The sequence below is a fragment of the Delphinapterus leucas genome, chromosome 4 (assembly GCF_059928025.1).
Source record: "Delphinapterus leucas isolate spDelLeu-1000000601 "Yukka" chromosome 4, BTC_Dleu_Yukka2, whole genome shotgun sequence".
NCBI lineage: Eukaryota > Metazoa > Chordata > Mammalia > Artiodactyla > Monodontidae > Delphinapterus > Delphinapterus leucas.
In genome coordinates, this window is record NC_143132.1 from 29,042,758 (window position 1) to 29,058,884 (window position 16,127).

The window sequence follows — 16,127 nt, forward strand, 5'->3', positions numbered from 1 at the left end:
CTTCCAGCTTATTTTATCTGTTAAAGGCAAGTTATTAAATCCAGCTCATACTAAGGGGAGGGGCCTTATGACCCATCTTTTGAAGAGAGCAGTATAAAACAATTTGTGGGTATATTTTAAAACCACCAGAGCTACCTAATAATATTTTGAGGCTACAGGTGGAGGACAGGTGGAGGTGGATTCCTGCATCCCAAGACCAATATTATAACTCATTTCACAAACAGAGAGAAGTAGAACTCTATTTGGTAGCTAGAATAGAATGTAACCTCTTTTATTTTTTTTTTTTAACTTTAAGACTTTAAAGAGTGGCTTTAATTGGTATTAAGAAAACATTGAATGTTATGTAATGTACATTTTTGTCTCTGGTGAAATGAAGTTAAAATCAGACTAGATCTTATTTCAGTAGCCAAAGTTATACTCTATCTATCTATCTATCTATATTCCCTTTTAAAGCAAGGAAAAGAGCTTAAGCAACCTTCATTTTAACTTTTAGTTTATTCACAGAAAAGGAAATGGCTGGTAGTAACAAATGAATTTTATGAATGAGCTGTGTTATCTAGCCAGGTTCTAATTCTAAATATCTGTGGGCATTTTCACCTCTTGATCATCTTAAGAGGTTGATAGGAATTATTTGGGTATTTCTCAGTATTATTCTCATTTTTAAAAATTAATTAATTAATTTATTTTTGGCTGCGTTGGGTCTTCGTTGCTACATGCAGCTTTCTCTAGTTGCAGTGAGCAGGGGCTACTCTTCATTGCGGTGCGTGGGCATCTCATTGTGGCGTCTCATTCTCTTATTGTGGAGCATTGCCTCTAGGCACGAGGGCTTCAGTAAGTGTGGCTCACGGACTCTAGAGCACAGGCTCAGTAGCTGTGGCGCATGGGCTCAGCCGCTCCACGCATGTGGATCTTCCCGGACCAGGGCTCGAACCCGTGTCACCTGCATTGGCAGGCGGATTCCTAACCACTGCACCACCAGGGAAGTTCCAGTATTATTCTCATTTTTAAAAGAATTATATAATTTAAAAAATGACTAGCAAACGTATTCTGGTAGCTTAAACTGTGCCAAACTAGTTGATATCTTTAAAAGGGAACACAAGCCTGAAAATGTGGGCCTAATTCTTTAAAAATCCACATGCTACACTCAATGGCAAAATAAAATCCAATCACTCCGTACTAGTTTCCATCACTTCAGCTACTCTGTCAGTTTCTACATTTTGCCTCTTGGCTTTGGTCTAGAACTTGTGGGACTTCTGCCTAGCTTTGGTTACTATAAAGTAACCAAACTTGCTTTACCTTTATATGAGTCATAACTCTTGACTTTGGACTTGTTTAAACTCTCTGTGCCTCAATTTCATTATGTGTAAAATGATGCTAAGAAAAACTTCTTATGATTGTTATAAATATTAAACGAAGCAGTGTATGTATACTACCCCTAGAAGATATTCAATGAACATTTATGTCCTTTCCCTAAGCTCTTCTTAATCCCATTTTAAGACTTCTCCTCAGAATAAAAGTTGAAATTCGTGTCTGTTTTCTATTATAAACTCCATCCAGTGCCTTTTGCTGTAGGCTTGTGGTGCCCTGGGTAGAAACCGTGTTTAATGCCAGGTACTTGGATTTTTCAAAAGAGTAGAAGTTGACAGTAAGGACCTTACATTGACAGGAGCCAAACATAATAAAAATATCCTGTGCTATTGATGCAGGAAGGGGAACCTCTTCCAGGGCCCAAGGGTGAGCTCTTGTCTAACACTCAGAAATGAATTGCCCGAGGAGACACACGTGCTGACAAAACAAGAGACTTTATTGGGAAGGGGCGCCCGGGCAGAGAACAGCAGGGTAAGGAACCCAGGAGAACTCTGCCACATGACTTGCTGTCTCAGGTTTTACGGTAGTTGGGTTAGTTTACTGGTTGTCTCTGGCCAATCACTCTGACCCAAGGTCCTTCCTGGTGGCGTGAGCATCACTCAGCCAAGATGGATTCCAGTGAGAAGGACTCTGGGAAGTTGGTAGGACATATGGACTAGAGTCTCCTCTCTCCTTTTGACCTTTCCCGAATTCTTCCCGTTGGTGGTAGCTTGTTCCCCATTCCTTACCAGGACCTCCTGTTGTAAGATAACGCATGCAAGTGGTTACTACGGTGCCTGGCCAGGGCGGGCGGTTTCAGTCCCCTAACACTATGAGGCCAGATATGACCCAACTCCAAATGTATATTTAGTTTGAGTTTAAACTCCATCAGAGTTTCAAAGAGGGATAGCCATTATGTACCCAATGATGGAGGGCATTAAGGGAAGAAGGAATAGACGGCTTCATAAACCATTTTTCTGACCCTAACTTTCTTTCTACCAAACTTCTTCTGGGCTTTGGACCTTGTGTTGGGACTTGAGTAAGTGAGGGATGGGGAGTGAATTCACTATACACGTAATATATATATACTATATGTACATACATCCACATACGTATATTCATCTTTGTATACATGTATGTAATGATCAAGTTACCGATGAAACATTAATCACTGTACTTTGATAATGTGATAATTTTGGTTGAGGAAATGAATCCTTTCCCAGTTAGTTATTCTGGTATCTTTGTACAGTTTTGTTTTTGTTTGTTTTAAAGAACGTCAACATCAATCTTCTTTTCTTTTTCTAATATTAAAAAGGGTGACATTTGAATGTTGAAGTTCTTCTCACTCCCAAGACATGTTAAGCCTACTGTATCATATTTAAGTGGTTTCTCCATCTCTTTCCCAATAATTTTAATGCCATGAGCATTGTTTTCTATAGTTCTTTGTTACATTTGTTTTCAGCTGGCACATGGAAGTGTTTTTAGAGAACATAAAAAGACTTGTCCTTATTGAGAAAGTTCCTGACCCAAGAGAAGCATTTCCTTCAAAGAAGGATGAGCTTTTAATGTAAAAAAACTTTCCCTAAAATTTAGCAATTTCTCCTGAGACATGGAAAATTTTTTAGTGTTATAAAGTATATCACCTTTGTGTGCCGACTCTCTCTTATGACATTGAAATCCTCAGATCACGTCAACCGCCTTCCTTTCCTTGTTGAGCTATTGCTAAACAGAGGTTCAGGGAAAGGACATGTTTTAGCAGGTATGGAAAAATTTCCAGGACACTCATGTCCAGCAGCAAGTCTTGTAGTATTATGGGCTTGAATAGACTGTAAATCCTCTTTGCAGTTCTTTTTCCAGATTGGCTTTTGGGAACACTATAAGCTAAATTATACAACTTTCTTTGATTATTATTTCCCAAGATGTAATATAAATTTGCAGAGTCTGTGGCAAATAACCATCTATAACAGATCATTTTCTTTATGTAGGTACAAATATAATAGTTTCAAGATATCTCCATTTATGGCCTGCTCTTCCCAAAGACAATTAACATGTTAACATCTAAGTTTCCATAGTTTTCTTCTCAACAGTACTTTTTTGTCAAAGGAATGATAGCTATGCTAGGTAGGAAGAGGTGATGGAAAGGTACTATTTAAATATTACTTCTATTCCCTGAAAAATTACTGTACCCTACCTTTGCTGTTTCCCATGCCGTCTGAGTTTTTAATGACTAGTTAAAATATCAAAGAGCTGTGGGGAAAAAAACAACTGAATCTCAATGAATACTAGAAGGACTTCCCCGATGAAAATAAGGCTATGCGTTTGGGAAGACTAAGAGATAACTTAATTAGAACAGAATCAAAAGAACTGGATCAAAGGACCTGGAGCTACCACTGACTGTGTTCTTAGGCTATGAAATTCATACTTCTGTGCCTCAGTTTTCTCACCGTTAAGGTGTTGGACTATATGAATACAAAGGCTTTTTCAAATGCTAATAATCAGTGATTAATAGTAGCTCATTCCCACTTTTTCCTTGATACTCTTCTGAGGTCCAAGAGTTTATATAAGGTAGCAAAAGGGATACATATATAATGTAATGTCCCTAAACTTATTTGAGCAGCAATGCCTTCCTATGATCCAGCTCCTCATTTTGCAGACATATAGGGAAGTGAAGTGGCTTGCTCAAGTGCGCATGTCTAGTCACAAAGCAGAGCATCACAGCAGAGCAGTCACTTGTCTGCAGTCCAAGGCTGGTTCTATTAAACCAGGTTTTCCTGACACTTTTCATTTATTTATTGTGTATGTTAAATTATAACTCCTAGATACAAATGTTGTATTTTTTCTATGTAACTTACTATACCCATAGCTCCTTATAGTGTTAGGAATCCAACAGGTGCTTAAAAAAATTAATTAATTTGTATACTGGCTCTTAAATTTTTATCATTCACATTTTTTGGTCAGCTAGAGACTGTACCCCCCCCAAAAGAAATGTGCTTATGAACTGTTCCAGAAACTTCTTCAAAATTTCAAAGCAGAGGATATTACATGGAAGTAGGAAAGATATTGCTTCTGCAGCCTTTCCCCTTAAACCAACACAACCTCATTTGCATCTCTGACTTGTGTAATCCTGGCAGCTTCCAGATGGCTTGGCAGTGTCTCCACGTTAAAAGATAGACCGCAACCTACGGGTCAATGAGCAAAGAGCAGTCTTGGCTACTCATACAGAAATGGGGAGAGATGGCTGTGAACTTGTAACTTCCTTGCGTCTTGGAAAATAGAGCCTAGGTGACACATTATTCCAAGACCAGAATTATGCACCCCAAAATCTGCTTGAGAGGGAGAAGAAGGAGCCAGAAATCTGTTAGAACTTGAGTGGGTGATTTGTATTTATCTAGTGGGATAAGCCTGTTACACAAAGGGCTTTATTAGACATGCTAAATTACATTGCTTAGCTATTCGAATGCCTGCTAATCCTCTAGGCAAATGCATTTCCTTTCCGCACCTTACTTGGTGCAGTCTTTCCTGTGAATAACCATCACATTTTATTTGTATTTCTCATATGACACACATTCACCTTTTCCTCCAAATGTATTTTTCACCAACTGTTCAGTTCCCATCTATTTATTGAGCATGTTAGAGACCGGGGTTGAGATGTGCAAAACAGCTCTGGAACCCCAAAGAGCTCACCTTTCAGGGGAAGGGACAGACACAGAAACTTAGGTGGCTGTTTTCTAAAATCACTCATATTAAGCAATGAGCATCACAAGGCAGACAAAATGTCTTATTCTCTTTTGCGTCTCCCAGAGGTTAGGTGCTCAGTAAATATGTGTTGAATGAATCAGTAAATATCTTATAAGGCTTCTAGGAGAATATATTCTATTTCATTAATTAGTGTATGCACCTGCCTATTCATTCAATGACTTTTTTTTATTGTGCCAACCCTATTTTAAGTGCTGATACAGTCTTCATTTCATTTCAATTTCTATCACAAAAATAATACATTTTGTAATTATAATTATGTAAGTATATTTAACATCAACCTGGCAAGTTTTCCACCAGTTATTTCTTCAATCAATATTTCTTTTGTGTAAATGAATTATTTCCAAATTGTCTTTTTAGCTAGTTGTAGTTCCAAAGAAAGCAGTGAAATAAACCTCTGAGATGAAACTTGTTTGCATTGATTGATTCTAGTTCATAATCCTCTTGGTTTTATTACTGTCCATTGAGTTACTAAATGTTAATTGATCATTGTGACCTTACAAATTATCTTTTTAGAGTATGTTTTAGGTCATAAATAGAGAGTAATCACTTTCACGTGAAAGAGAATGGAGATACAGTTTTGGCAGAAATAGATTTGATTAAAACAAACCTATATTCTTAATACATTTTTTAAATTATATAATTTCTCCCAATTATAGAAGTAATATGTCTTCATTGTAGAAAACTTGGAAAATGCCGAGTATATAAAGAAGAAAGAAGGCACTTAGAGGGGTGTTTATACTTCTTATACAAATTTGCATTCTGATTTTCCACTTAACAGTGTATTGTGTGCATGAAAAAAATCATTTCTAAAGCCCTAAGAATTGGCAAAATTTGAGTAAATATGTGAAAAGTCACAAGACTACGAGGTTCAGAGAAATCGTCAATGCAAAATACATGAAACTACTTGAAGTTTCACTTCAGGGTGTTCATTAAAGCTTCCTTTTAAAATAAACCAAGATAATAACTTTTTAAAAACCTCTATTTCCTCTGTTGAAGAAATTATGTGCTATAGATGTCAGGTGATCTGTTTTTTTCTATTTGAATACTTGCTAAAGAGATCACTAGGAGGAAAAGTTTTCTAAATCAGAAATTAAGAACAAAAAAAGAACAAAGGGAAATTATTTTACTTCGTTCAAGGTCTATCATGTTACTTTCCAACTTCCTTTTCATTAGTAGCATAAAGAGATCACAGTTCATACAGTTAGATGATTTGGATTTACTTAGTCTCCATAAGCCTCAGTTTCTCCTGTGTAAAAGGAAGGGGATAAAATTAGAAGAGATTTAAATTCCCTGGTAGTGAAATACATATATGGAAGAGAACACATGTATAAATATATGTGATATTAAATATTCATATGTATTATATATAAAGACAAATATAAAAGAAGATATATATTATATATTATATTATATATATATATGAAGATAGGCCTATAAATCTATATACCTGATACTTATCCTCTATATTGGAGAACCATATTTAACTTATAAATCAAAACCCTGAGTTTGGTTGGTCTTAATTTGACCATCAATACCAGATAACTAGTAACTGGATAATTAGTTGGTTCCTAAAAATCTTGTGAGAAAGAATATTGGATTAAAAGTCAGAATACTTGGGCTTCCCTGGTGGAGCAGTGGTTGAGAGTTCGCCTCCCGATGCAGGGGACACGGGTTCGTGCCCCGGTCCGGGAAGATCCCACATGCCGCGGAGCGGCTAGGCCCATGAGCCACAGCCACTGAGCCTGTGCGTCCGGAGCCTGTGCTCCACAACGGGAGAGGCCACAACAGTGAGAGACCCGCGTACCGCAAAAAAAACAACTTGATTCTCATCCTAGCTCTGTTATTAATGAATTACCTTTCCCTGGATAAGCCACTTATCTTCTCTGGGTTTTCTCTTTTTTTAAATAGGGTGGTAGACTAGAAGTCCAGTAATTTCCATCCTGGCTCATAAAATATGATTGTAGGACTAATCCAGTTCAATAATTCATTGGTGCTATTTTCTAAAAATTGTTCTATCATCCTAATAGTCAAGCAAAGTGTCAGAAAATGAGGTGTATTTAATCCAACACTTGTAACAAAATTTTTACATTATTTAAGGAATGTGAGCCAAGTGAACTAAAAGATATGCACATTTACATATAAAAATATAGTATATAAATATCAAAATATATGTATGAAAATATTAAATTTATATTCACATAAAATTACCATTTTGTTGAAGGAAAACAATAAGTAAGCAAAATACAATAATTTTAAAATTTCCTCTCATTTCTCAATTCCTAATCCTGTTTTTTGCATCATTACATTTTGAAGAAATAGATAGATTTTACCAAATCAAGTCCTCATCCATTTATTCATTCATTCATTTCATATTATTTATTTATTTATTTTGCGGTACGCGGGCCTCTCACTGTCGTGGCCTCTCTTGTTGCGGAGCACAGGCTCCGGACGCGCAGGCTCAGTGGCCATGGCTCACGGGCCCAGCCGCTCCGCGGCATGTGGGATCTTCCCAGACCGGGGCACGAACCCGCGTCGCCTGCATCGGCAGGCGGACTCTCAACCACTGTGCCACCAGGGAAGCCCTCATATTATTATTTTAACTAATTCATATGGAGTACTAACTGTCAACAATGTTACAGATACTAAGGATACTGCATGATACCTATATAGAAGGGTATGGTTCCTACCTTCCTTCAGTTTAGAGCCTATTGGAGAAGAAAGACATTTGACCAATGATGACACAACAATGTAAATCTGAAATTGCAGTGAAAGACAAGACTGTAAAAGAATGCAGACCTAATTTGGACTTGGGAGTCAGGAACGATCTGCCTGAAAAAAAATGACATTAGGCTGAGGCTCCAGGGGTGAGTAGGAAGGAATTAACCAGGTCAAGAGAATGAGAATAAGCATTCCAGGCAGACGGAGCAGCATATACAAAAACCCTGAGAAGGGAGAGTTACAGAGATTAGGAAACTAGAGGCCTGCACCTGGTGAGCCAGTGGGGACCCTAGAGAAGTGGGCCTTATAGACCCAATTAAGTTTTGGATTTTATTAAAAGAATACTTGGGATTTCTGCAGTCATTTAAGAGATAGTAATATCACCAGATTTACATCTTTCAAAGAGAACTCTAACCTTATATTACAAATCAACTAAAGGAGTACAAAAACTAAAAGAAAACCAATTGGGGACTTGGCAATAGTTTCAATGAAAGAAAATTAAACTAGGGTGATAACAATGGAAATGGTAAAAAAGAAACAGCTTCAAGACACATATTGGAGAATAGACCAAACTCGGTAATGGGATAAATATAAGTAAACAAAAGAGAGGTAAATGGCAAAGGTGATAATCCGATTTATGGGATATGCAGGAGGGTGGATGAAAATGGCATTCAGTGAGTTGAAGAAGACCAGATGAGAAACATGTTTGGGAGCGGGGCGGCTAGAGGTCACTCTTGATCAGGCTTATAAATCATTTTAAATAGACAGTTGGAGAGGTGAGTCTGAAGCTCTGAAGAAAGCCTTAGAGAAATAAATTGGAAATCATCAGCATATAAGTGATATTAAAAGCTGTGTGTGTGTATGTGTGTGTGTGTGTGTGTGTGTGTGTGTCTGTGTGTGTCTGTGTAGATGAGAAAAAAAATGATGGCAATATTATATAAAGGCCCAGAGCTAGTTCTAAAGGAATTTAAGCATTTAATTTTGAGAGAAAAGGAGGTGCCAGCATATAGGAGTTAGAGAAAAAACAGCCAAAAAAGGTGAAAGGAAAAAACAGGAACATATAGTCACAGAAGCCAAGAAAAGAAAGTATTTCCTAAAGGTCATCATGGTCAATATTGCTGAATATCAAGTAGTAATGGAGTTTGTGGAGTTCATTGGACCACAAAAGCAATTTAAATGGAATAGTAGAGACAAAAGCTGATTGATGAGTACATGAGATGGGTTGAAAGGATGAGAAATTAAAAAGATTAAATTAAAGGAAACATACACAGTTAGCTTTTTTGAGAAGCATGCCTGGGAAAGGGAGTAGAAAGAGTGGTAAATAAAAGATTGTGAATTAAAGATGGATGAGATCAGAGCACGTTTGAAGGCTATTGGGAAAAGTCCTTTAAAAAGGAAGATGATCAAAATTCAATGAAGAGGGAAGATGAATAAAAATATAAGCCAAGTTGTGTCACTCCTCTGATTAGAATAAAATATATATTCCTCAGCCTGCTTTAAAAAATCTTCCTTGAAGGCTCCTAGTTAAATCTCCAGCCTCATTTCATGCCACTCTTCCCTTCTTTCTCTTCCTTAGGTATACAGTAAGAATTCTCCCGAGAATTCCAGGTTTAGAACCTTTGCACAGGTTGCATCCTCTTCCAGGAATTCTCTTCCCTCTGCAATTTGCCTAGCTCGCTCTTTTCCATCAAAGTTTCAGTTGAAATGTTCTTCCTGACCATCCACTGAATCCAAAACGATCTTCAAATTTTCATATGTCTGGTTCCTTCTTGTCGTTCAAGCCTCGGTTCCAGTATCCTCAGTGAAACCCTTCTGATAACCTAATGTAAATTAGTAACCCCCCCATTCCCTTGCCATCACCCTGTGAATTCTTAGCACAGCACTTCTTATGCCACATTTTATTGTTCATGTGCTTGTTTATATGTTAATGGTATGTCACTTCTCTCTAGAATGTAGACTATGAAAGCAGGGATCTCATCTTACTTGCTCAATGCCGTATTCCCAGAAAGTGTGATAGTGTTTGGCATATAGTAGGTGCTCAATAAAAGTTTGTTGATTGGTTGAATGGTAAGTTTAATTTACAGGTCGGTCTTCTTAGAAAATATCTAGAAATTAAAAGGCACATTATGGAAATTTTAATCAAATTCAGTCTAAATATACAGGTAACAGATTAGAGGATTGTAGTGAATAACACTATTATTTAAAAATATTCTAGAAGATTTATTTTTAATAGAAAATCTTAATGATTCCATACCTCTTATAATAATATTAACTCTAATTTTCGTGCATCAGGTATATACAATCTAATAGCAAGAGAAAGTTTTCCAGAAGTACTTTGCTATTAAAAAGTAGCCAGCCTAATATAAACAATTTACTACGAGTAATCCATTTGGTAGATAAAACATAAGTATGAAGCCAAGAGTATATTTACATTCAGCAAGCATTTATTAAGCCATGCACAATCCTAGGCATATCGGATTCAAAAATGAATAAAATGCAATAGACTGATCTCTAATAATTCAAATATGAGTAAGTTGCAGTGGTTGAGAGTCCGCCTGCCGATGCAGGGGACACGGGTTCGTGCCCCGGTCCGGGGAGATCCCACATGCCGCGGAGCGGCTGGGCCCGTGAGCCATGGCCGCTGAGCCTGCGCGTCCGGAGCCTGTGCTCCGCAACGGGAGAGGCCACAGCAGTGAGAGGCCCGCGTACTGCAAAAAAAAAAAAAAAAAAAAAAGTCTATAATAGAGTGTGAACAAAATAATGCGGGGCCAGTTTGTTTTACCACCTCTGGGCCATGGAACCACACATTTGAATTTAGACACTATTCAAAAGTTTCCATTCCTCCTAGGGGTAAATGGTTAATAAGAAATTCAGTTACCCTGGATCTAACATCTTTCCCCAAATCAAGTGAAAGTCTTTTTCACAAAGAAGGGGGAAAGAGAAGGTTATTTTTCTGCCAGTGTTTCAATGGAGCAATTAAGCTTTGTCTGTAAGATGAAGAGGTTGCCATAAGAAAAGAAGCACAACAACAAAAAATATTGTGCTCAATGGTTGTGCAATGCCAGCTCATTATTTCTGGAAGGGGCTAAAGATTAGAAAATCACTCTTCTTGAGTTGTAATAGACCTGTAAAGCTGAGTAACTCAGAAAGTACTGAAAAGGAATACTGGGGAAAATAATACAAAAATAAATAGCAATAGAAATCGTGGGAAGCTAAGCATGACCTTTGGAAAAAGAGGAAAATTTTGCATATCTAAGAAAATCTCATCACAGTCCTCTCTGTAAGATTAAAATGATTTCAGTATTTTTCCATTTATTTAATGCAAACAGGTATGGCTTGCTCTGACAAAACATCCCATTTCTTATTTAGGTATTATTATGCAGACAGAACATCAAGTTTATGTTGGTTGTTCAAAGTCATTCTTAAAGACCAAGAATAAGAGCTAAATATAATAATTAGAAACGTTTGCATGCCAGAGATCCTTTTCTTCCAAATATTTCTTTGGGCTTACAGTCTCTGTCAAAGGATTGGGACGCACTGTTATAAATATGTCTCATTCAAACATTAATGAGGAAGCAAATCATTCACCTTTTAAAAATTGCAGCATCTATTTTGATGTCATTTATCAGCTGTTCGATGAAAGAACGAGGCAGAAGCAGGCAGAGAAGTATTTCTGAATCCTGAGTTTTCTGAATGAAAAAGAAGTATTCCTCTATGCATAATTTCTTATCTTGTTAATACAACAGAATACAGCTGTCTTACCAATTAGTATAACATTTAGCACATAAAGTATTAATTTCCAAAATATTTTAAAACCTTTAAGAGAATAATATCTTAAAAATAATAGGTAAAAGCAATATAAATACAAATTTGTCAACATTAAGCTAGCAAGAAATATTTCTGTATCTTCCAAAATAGCCTTTGAGTCATTAAAGCAATGTTAATTCTTTTATCGATTTTTTTTTTTGCCACAATAAACCAATGACTAAATACTAATGACTATGTACTAAAACATAACATAGAATGTTGTGGCTGTGTTTTTGCTTTTCTCAGTGTGTATCTTTTAGAAAGCAAGAGACTATTTAAAGAAAAGTATATTGTTTGAAAATATTTTATACTTGAAATAAAATGCTGTTTTACCAGAAGTTTCCAAAAGGAAAATAAAGAAAATTGTATTCTGCTTTTTTTTTTTTTTTTTTTTTTTTTTAACACTGTCAGCCTATTCTAACACACGCAAGTAGCAACTTTCAATTTCTGGCTCCATCTACGTTATGTTGCAAAGGATTTTTTCCTGTCCACCATTTCACCTTGAGCAGGGGTGCCTCATTTATAGATCGCTCTGGATTCAATCCATTTTGCTGCATTTTGAAGTAAAAAGAAAAAAATTGGTTAAAAATTGCTCCGTCTTGTTATGACTGGCCAGCTGTAATATACTTTACAAATTTGAACCTGCAAAAGGTGGTGTGTTTTCAAGTTATTGCTTAAATTGTCTCAGGCTACAGTTCAAGGTCATATTATTTAATTTTCCTACGTTTATGATCTCGACACATTTTATATTTAATTTTTTGTGGAGAATGATTTGTCTTTACCCCGAGCTGTGTTTGCGCTAGGCCATAAAATCAGGTGATGACCCCGTGGAATCCGTGGGCACCTTAAAGAGACTACAGAAACTGGTTTGGACCAAGAAAGCCAGGGTGCCAAGTCTGAATGAGATGAAACCTACATCAATAAATCTCCGTAAGTAAGAACTCAAAGAGATGATAAAAACGTTTTGAGGAAGAATTGGGGTAGCATATATTAATGAAGGACATTTTGATAAGGCCTTAAAGTAATCATTAAACGTTGAGTATTTTGGGGGTTTTTTGCCAAGTTATTTGTGAAACAAGTATCCTTACACTGTTCCTGAATTTCATCCATGACATTCCCTTTCCCCTTTCCTCCAGAACCAGACTCAGAGGAAGAGTAAGAGAAAGCTATGGGTAAAGCTCAACAAGAAAATAAGGGTCAACATTGTCCACTGTTCCCATTCCTTGGCCATAGAAAACAGTATGATTCAGTTTTGATGTGAGTGCAGCTAATTGGCAGATTGTGATATGCAACTTTGATTTTCATTTATTTACAAGAATGCACTATTAATCACAATCTTTTGTTTATACCAGCTAAGCATTTGAACTTAAATAGCTTCGACCATATGGCACAATTTACTAAGGGTAATATATGTTTCTATTTTCTATAAATGTTTTATATACTAACAGAAATTTCATCAGACCCTACACTATATGCAAATATAGGTCTCACTAATCAACTTTATAGGACCAAAGATGTACCTTTTTCTTTTGTTTTCTCAGTCTTGTTCTTACTTTTCCAAAATATTTCACCATGAGACATACCACATGCGTAAATCTCTTTGCAGATTGATACTAAAATAGAGAATTTTAGGATACCAAAAGAATTTCCAAAAATCTCTACTGAGATTTCATTCTTTTAAGTAAGGCAAAGATTTCATGTGCTTCTTTATGATACTCTCTTATACACATGGCCTCAAAAATTAAAAATATTTAAGAATAGAAACATACCATATCATGCTTATAACATGTGGAGAATTTTTTTTAATTTGTATTTTTTCTACAGTGTCTTTCAGTACACTATTTGCGTGTGGCTTCCAGTCATTCCAGTCAAACTGGCTTTAATCATTATATATGCCTTCAAAAAATTTTAGGTAAATCTGTTTTTACAAAACCAGTCACTTAATATATCAAAGATTTACCCTTTAAAGAAATGCTATTGTAAAACTATTTTGTGAAATTATATGACTTCCTGGTTTAGCCTGTGATGTTCATTCATTTCTATTATATAAAGGGAATTATAATAGTCATAATTTCTACATGTGAAAAATCATTAGACAGACTTACCCCTTATTTTTCTTTACCATTCAGAATATGAAGATGAAACATTGATTTCTTGTATGAAATTAGCCAAATCCCAAGAAAAGAGAGTTAATAATGTTAGTACAAGGAGGAAGGAAGAAATGGAGATTAGATTGGATTCTACTTCTGCATCACTGGTTAGACCCAGTACTTCAACTGGATGCAGCTTGGCCAAAATATTATCCCACAGTGGAGGTGAAGTTCAGATGTGGAAAAGCTGGAAGCCTTTCCCAGAAAACCGGTTGTGGACATATGTTGATTTCCAAATTGACCGGGTTGGACCCTGGGACAACTGTTTGCACTGCACTCACCACCCACATCTCAAGTCTTCTTGTACAGATATGGATCTCCCACACTCATGGGTAAGTTTGTAAACTACGGAAATGTATCAACTTATCTGGTTGTGTGTACTAGCTGGAAAGAAACAGATAACAAACGTACTATTCAGTCAAATTTATGAGTCTCTGGAAAGTTACCAGAGCTAGAGCTGTCTTTCCAAAAAGCAATGCAGCTCTTGTGACTTCTGCTATCATGTTACTATTAGACATGTTCCTTGTGTTTGAATAAACTACTGTATAATATTTTCCAGGGATTTCTTTTTAACTAAAGGAAGACAATGGATGTTGATTCAGATCAAGAAGATGTGCATTGAATTGTCTAAATTATTGCTGTTGTCTTGCAGTTTCAGTGACAAATAATAGCTAATTTAAATGAGCATTTTCTTTGTGCATGCTATTCTTCTAAGCACTTCACATGTATCATTTCATTTAAATTTCGCAACAACCCTATAACGTAGGAAGTGTTATTCTACTATTAATTCCTTCCTATTTTACAATTGAGAAAAATGAGGTACAAAAAAGTAACAGGTACAACGTCACAGATCTAATAAGAAATGGAGCCAAGATCTAGAAACTAGGCTAGGGATCCTGATTTAAGCTAATACATTATAGTGTTTTCCATATACTAAGCTAGGTCCTAAGGCTATATGGTGCAAGAGAAAGCCTATGGATTTGGAGTTAGACAAATCTGGGCTTGAATCCAACCTCTGCTATTTGTTTAGCTTGGGCAAATTATTGAACTTTTTAGTTTCAATTTTCTCAATAGTAAAATGGAAATAGTAATATTTCCATTACTAAATAGTAATATTAAACTCATATGACAAACTAAAATTAAATAACACAAATATTCTAAGATTTAAAAGTGTCTAACTTTTTTCAACTTGAACATAAGTTACTTATCTGCCTGGTATATTATTGTTTCCTTTAAAAACATTACCCTATCCCTTCAGACTCAGATCAAGTACTTTGTCCTCTAGAAAGTCTTCCTGGGTCATGCCAGACAGGAAGTTCCTTCCTTTGAACTTCTAGATCACTTAAGGGCATTATCCTTTCATTGTATAGGCACCAAATATATATTGGTGTCGCTGTGTGCCAGTACAATATTAGACTGGGGACGCAGAGCTAAACAATACATGCACTGCTCCTGTCTTCATGGAGCTTACCACACTCCACACTGTAGTGGGATGAGTTGGATGTTAGTTTATTTGCTATAAGTAATTCATCTTTGTATCCACCATAGTCTCTAGAATATTATAGGCACTCAATAAATATTTGAGTAAAATTTGCTGACTAAATGAATGGAGTTTTAGAAACCAATGGACTTTGTTACCATAGATCTAGATAAAACTTTTCTTCTCATTCTTCTAACTGTCCCTATATTAATGCAATCATACATAAACTCAGTCATTATGTGTGTGTGAGTGTTTATGAATGCGTGTATTGATTTTGGTATATATACATAGTAATGTTTTTCTTTTTTATTTAGGTAGTTTTGCCTATTTTAGTACATAGCTAAATGATTAAGTAAGGAGTTTTTATCTGCAGAAGGTCAAACATATCTGCAGAGTGCTCAGAATTTCAGATGATAGTGTTCAGCATTTGCGAACAGGAAAACCTCAGTGGATTTGGAGAGAAGGTTCAAGAACATGTTAGAGTTAAATTGGTTTGGTAAACTTAATGAGACCCCTTGCACTCAGGGATTTGAGACATAGAGTGAAAGAAGTTGGATGAGTGCAAATTATTATTTTTATATTCTACACATATATGCCATAATAATAGCAAGTAAAAAATCTAGTTTCATTTTAGCATAGCTGGTATTTTTTTTCTGTAGTAATTACAAGGCTATTATTTGGGCTATACTTTAACTGTCATTCTAGGCAAGATACAGAAGACAGATAGTGTTGAGGGAAAAGTCTTCTCAAATGAGTGTTACTTACTATCAATGACAGGTAGTCAGCAGTGACATTTTTGCAATTTTATAGGGTAAAAGTGTGACCAGATTTGTTTCTAAATGTACCTACATATACAGATACATTGG

At 36.0% G+C, this 16,127-nt stretch overlaps 1 protein-coding gene across 1 annotated transcript in view; it reads left to right on the plus strand.

Annotated features, from left to right (window-relative positions):
- The window catches only part of SAMSN1 (SAM domain, SH3 domain and nuclear localization signals 1), a 109,034-nt gene that overhangs the window by 14,062 nt on the left and 78,845 nt on the right, over nucleotides 1–16,127 (plus strand). Inside the window, exons 4-5 of the mRNA XM_089910383.1 lie at nucleotides 12,435–12,561; nucleotides 13,761–14,113. Coding sequence (XP_089766509.1) covers nucleotides 12,435–12,561; nucleotides 13,761–14,113 — 480 coding nt within the window. The remainder of the gene's footprint in view (nucleotides 1–12,434; nucleotides 12,562–13,760; nucleotides 14,114–16,127) is intronic.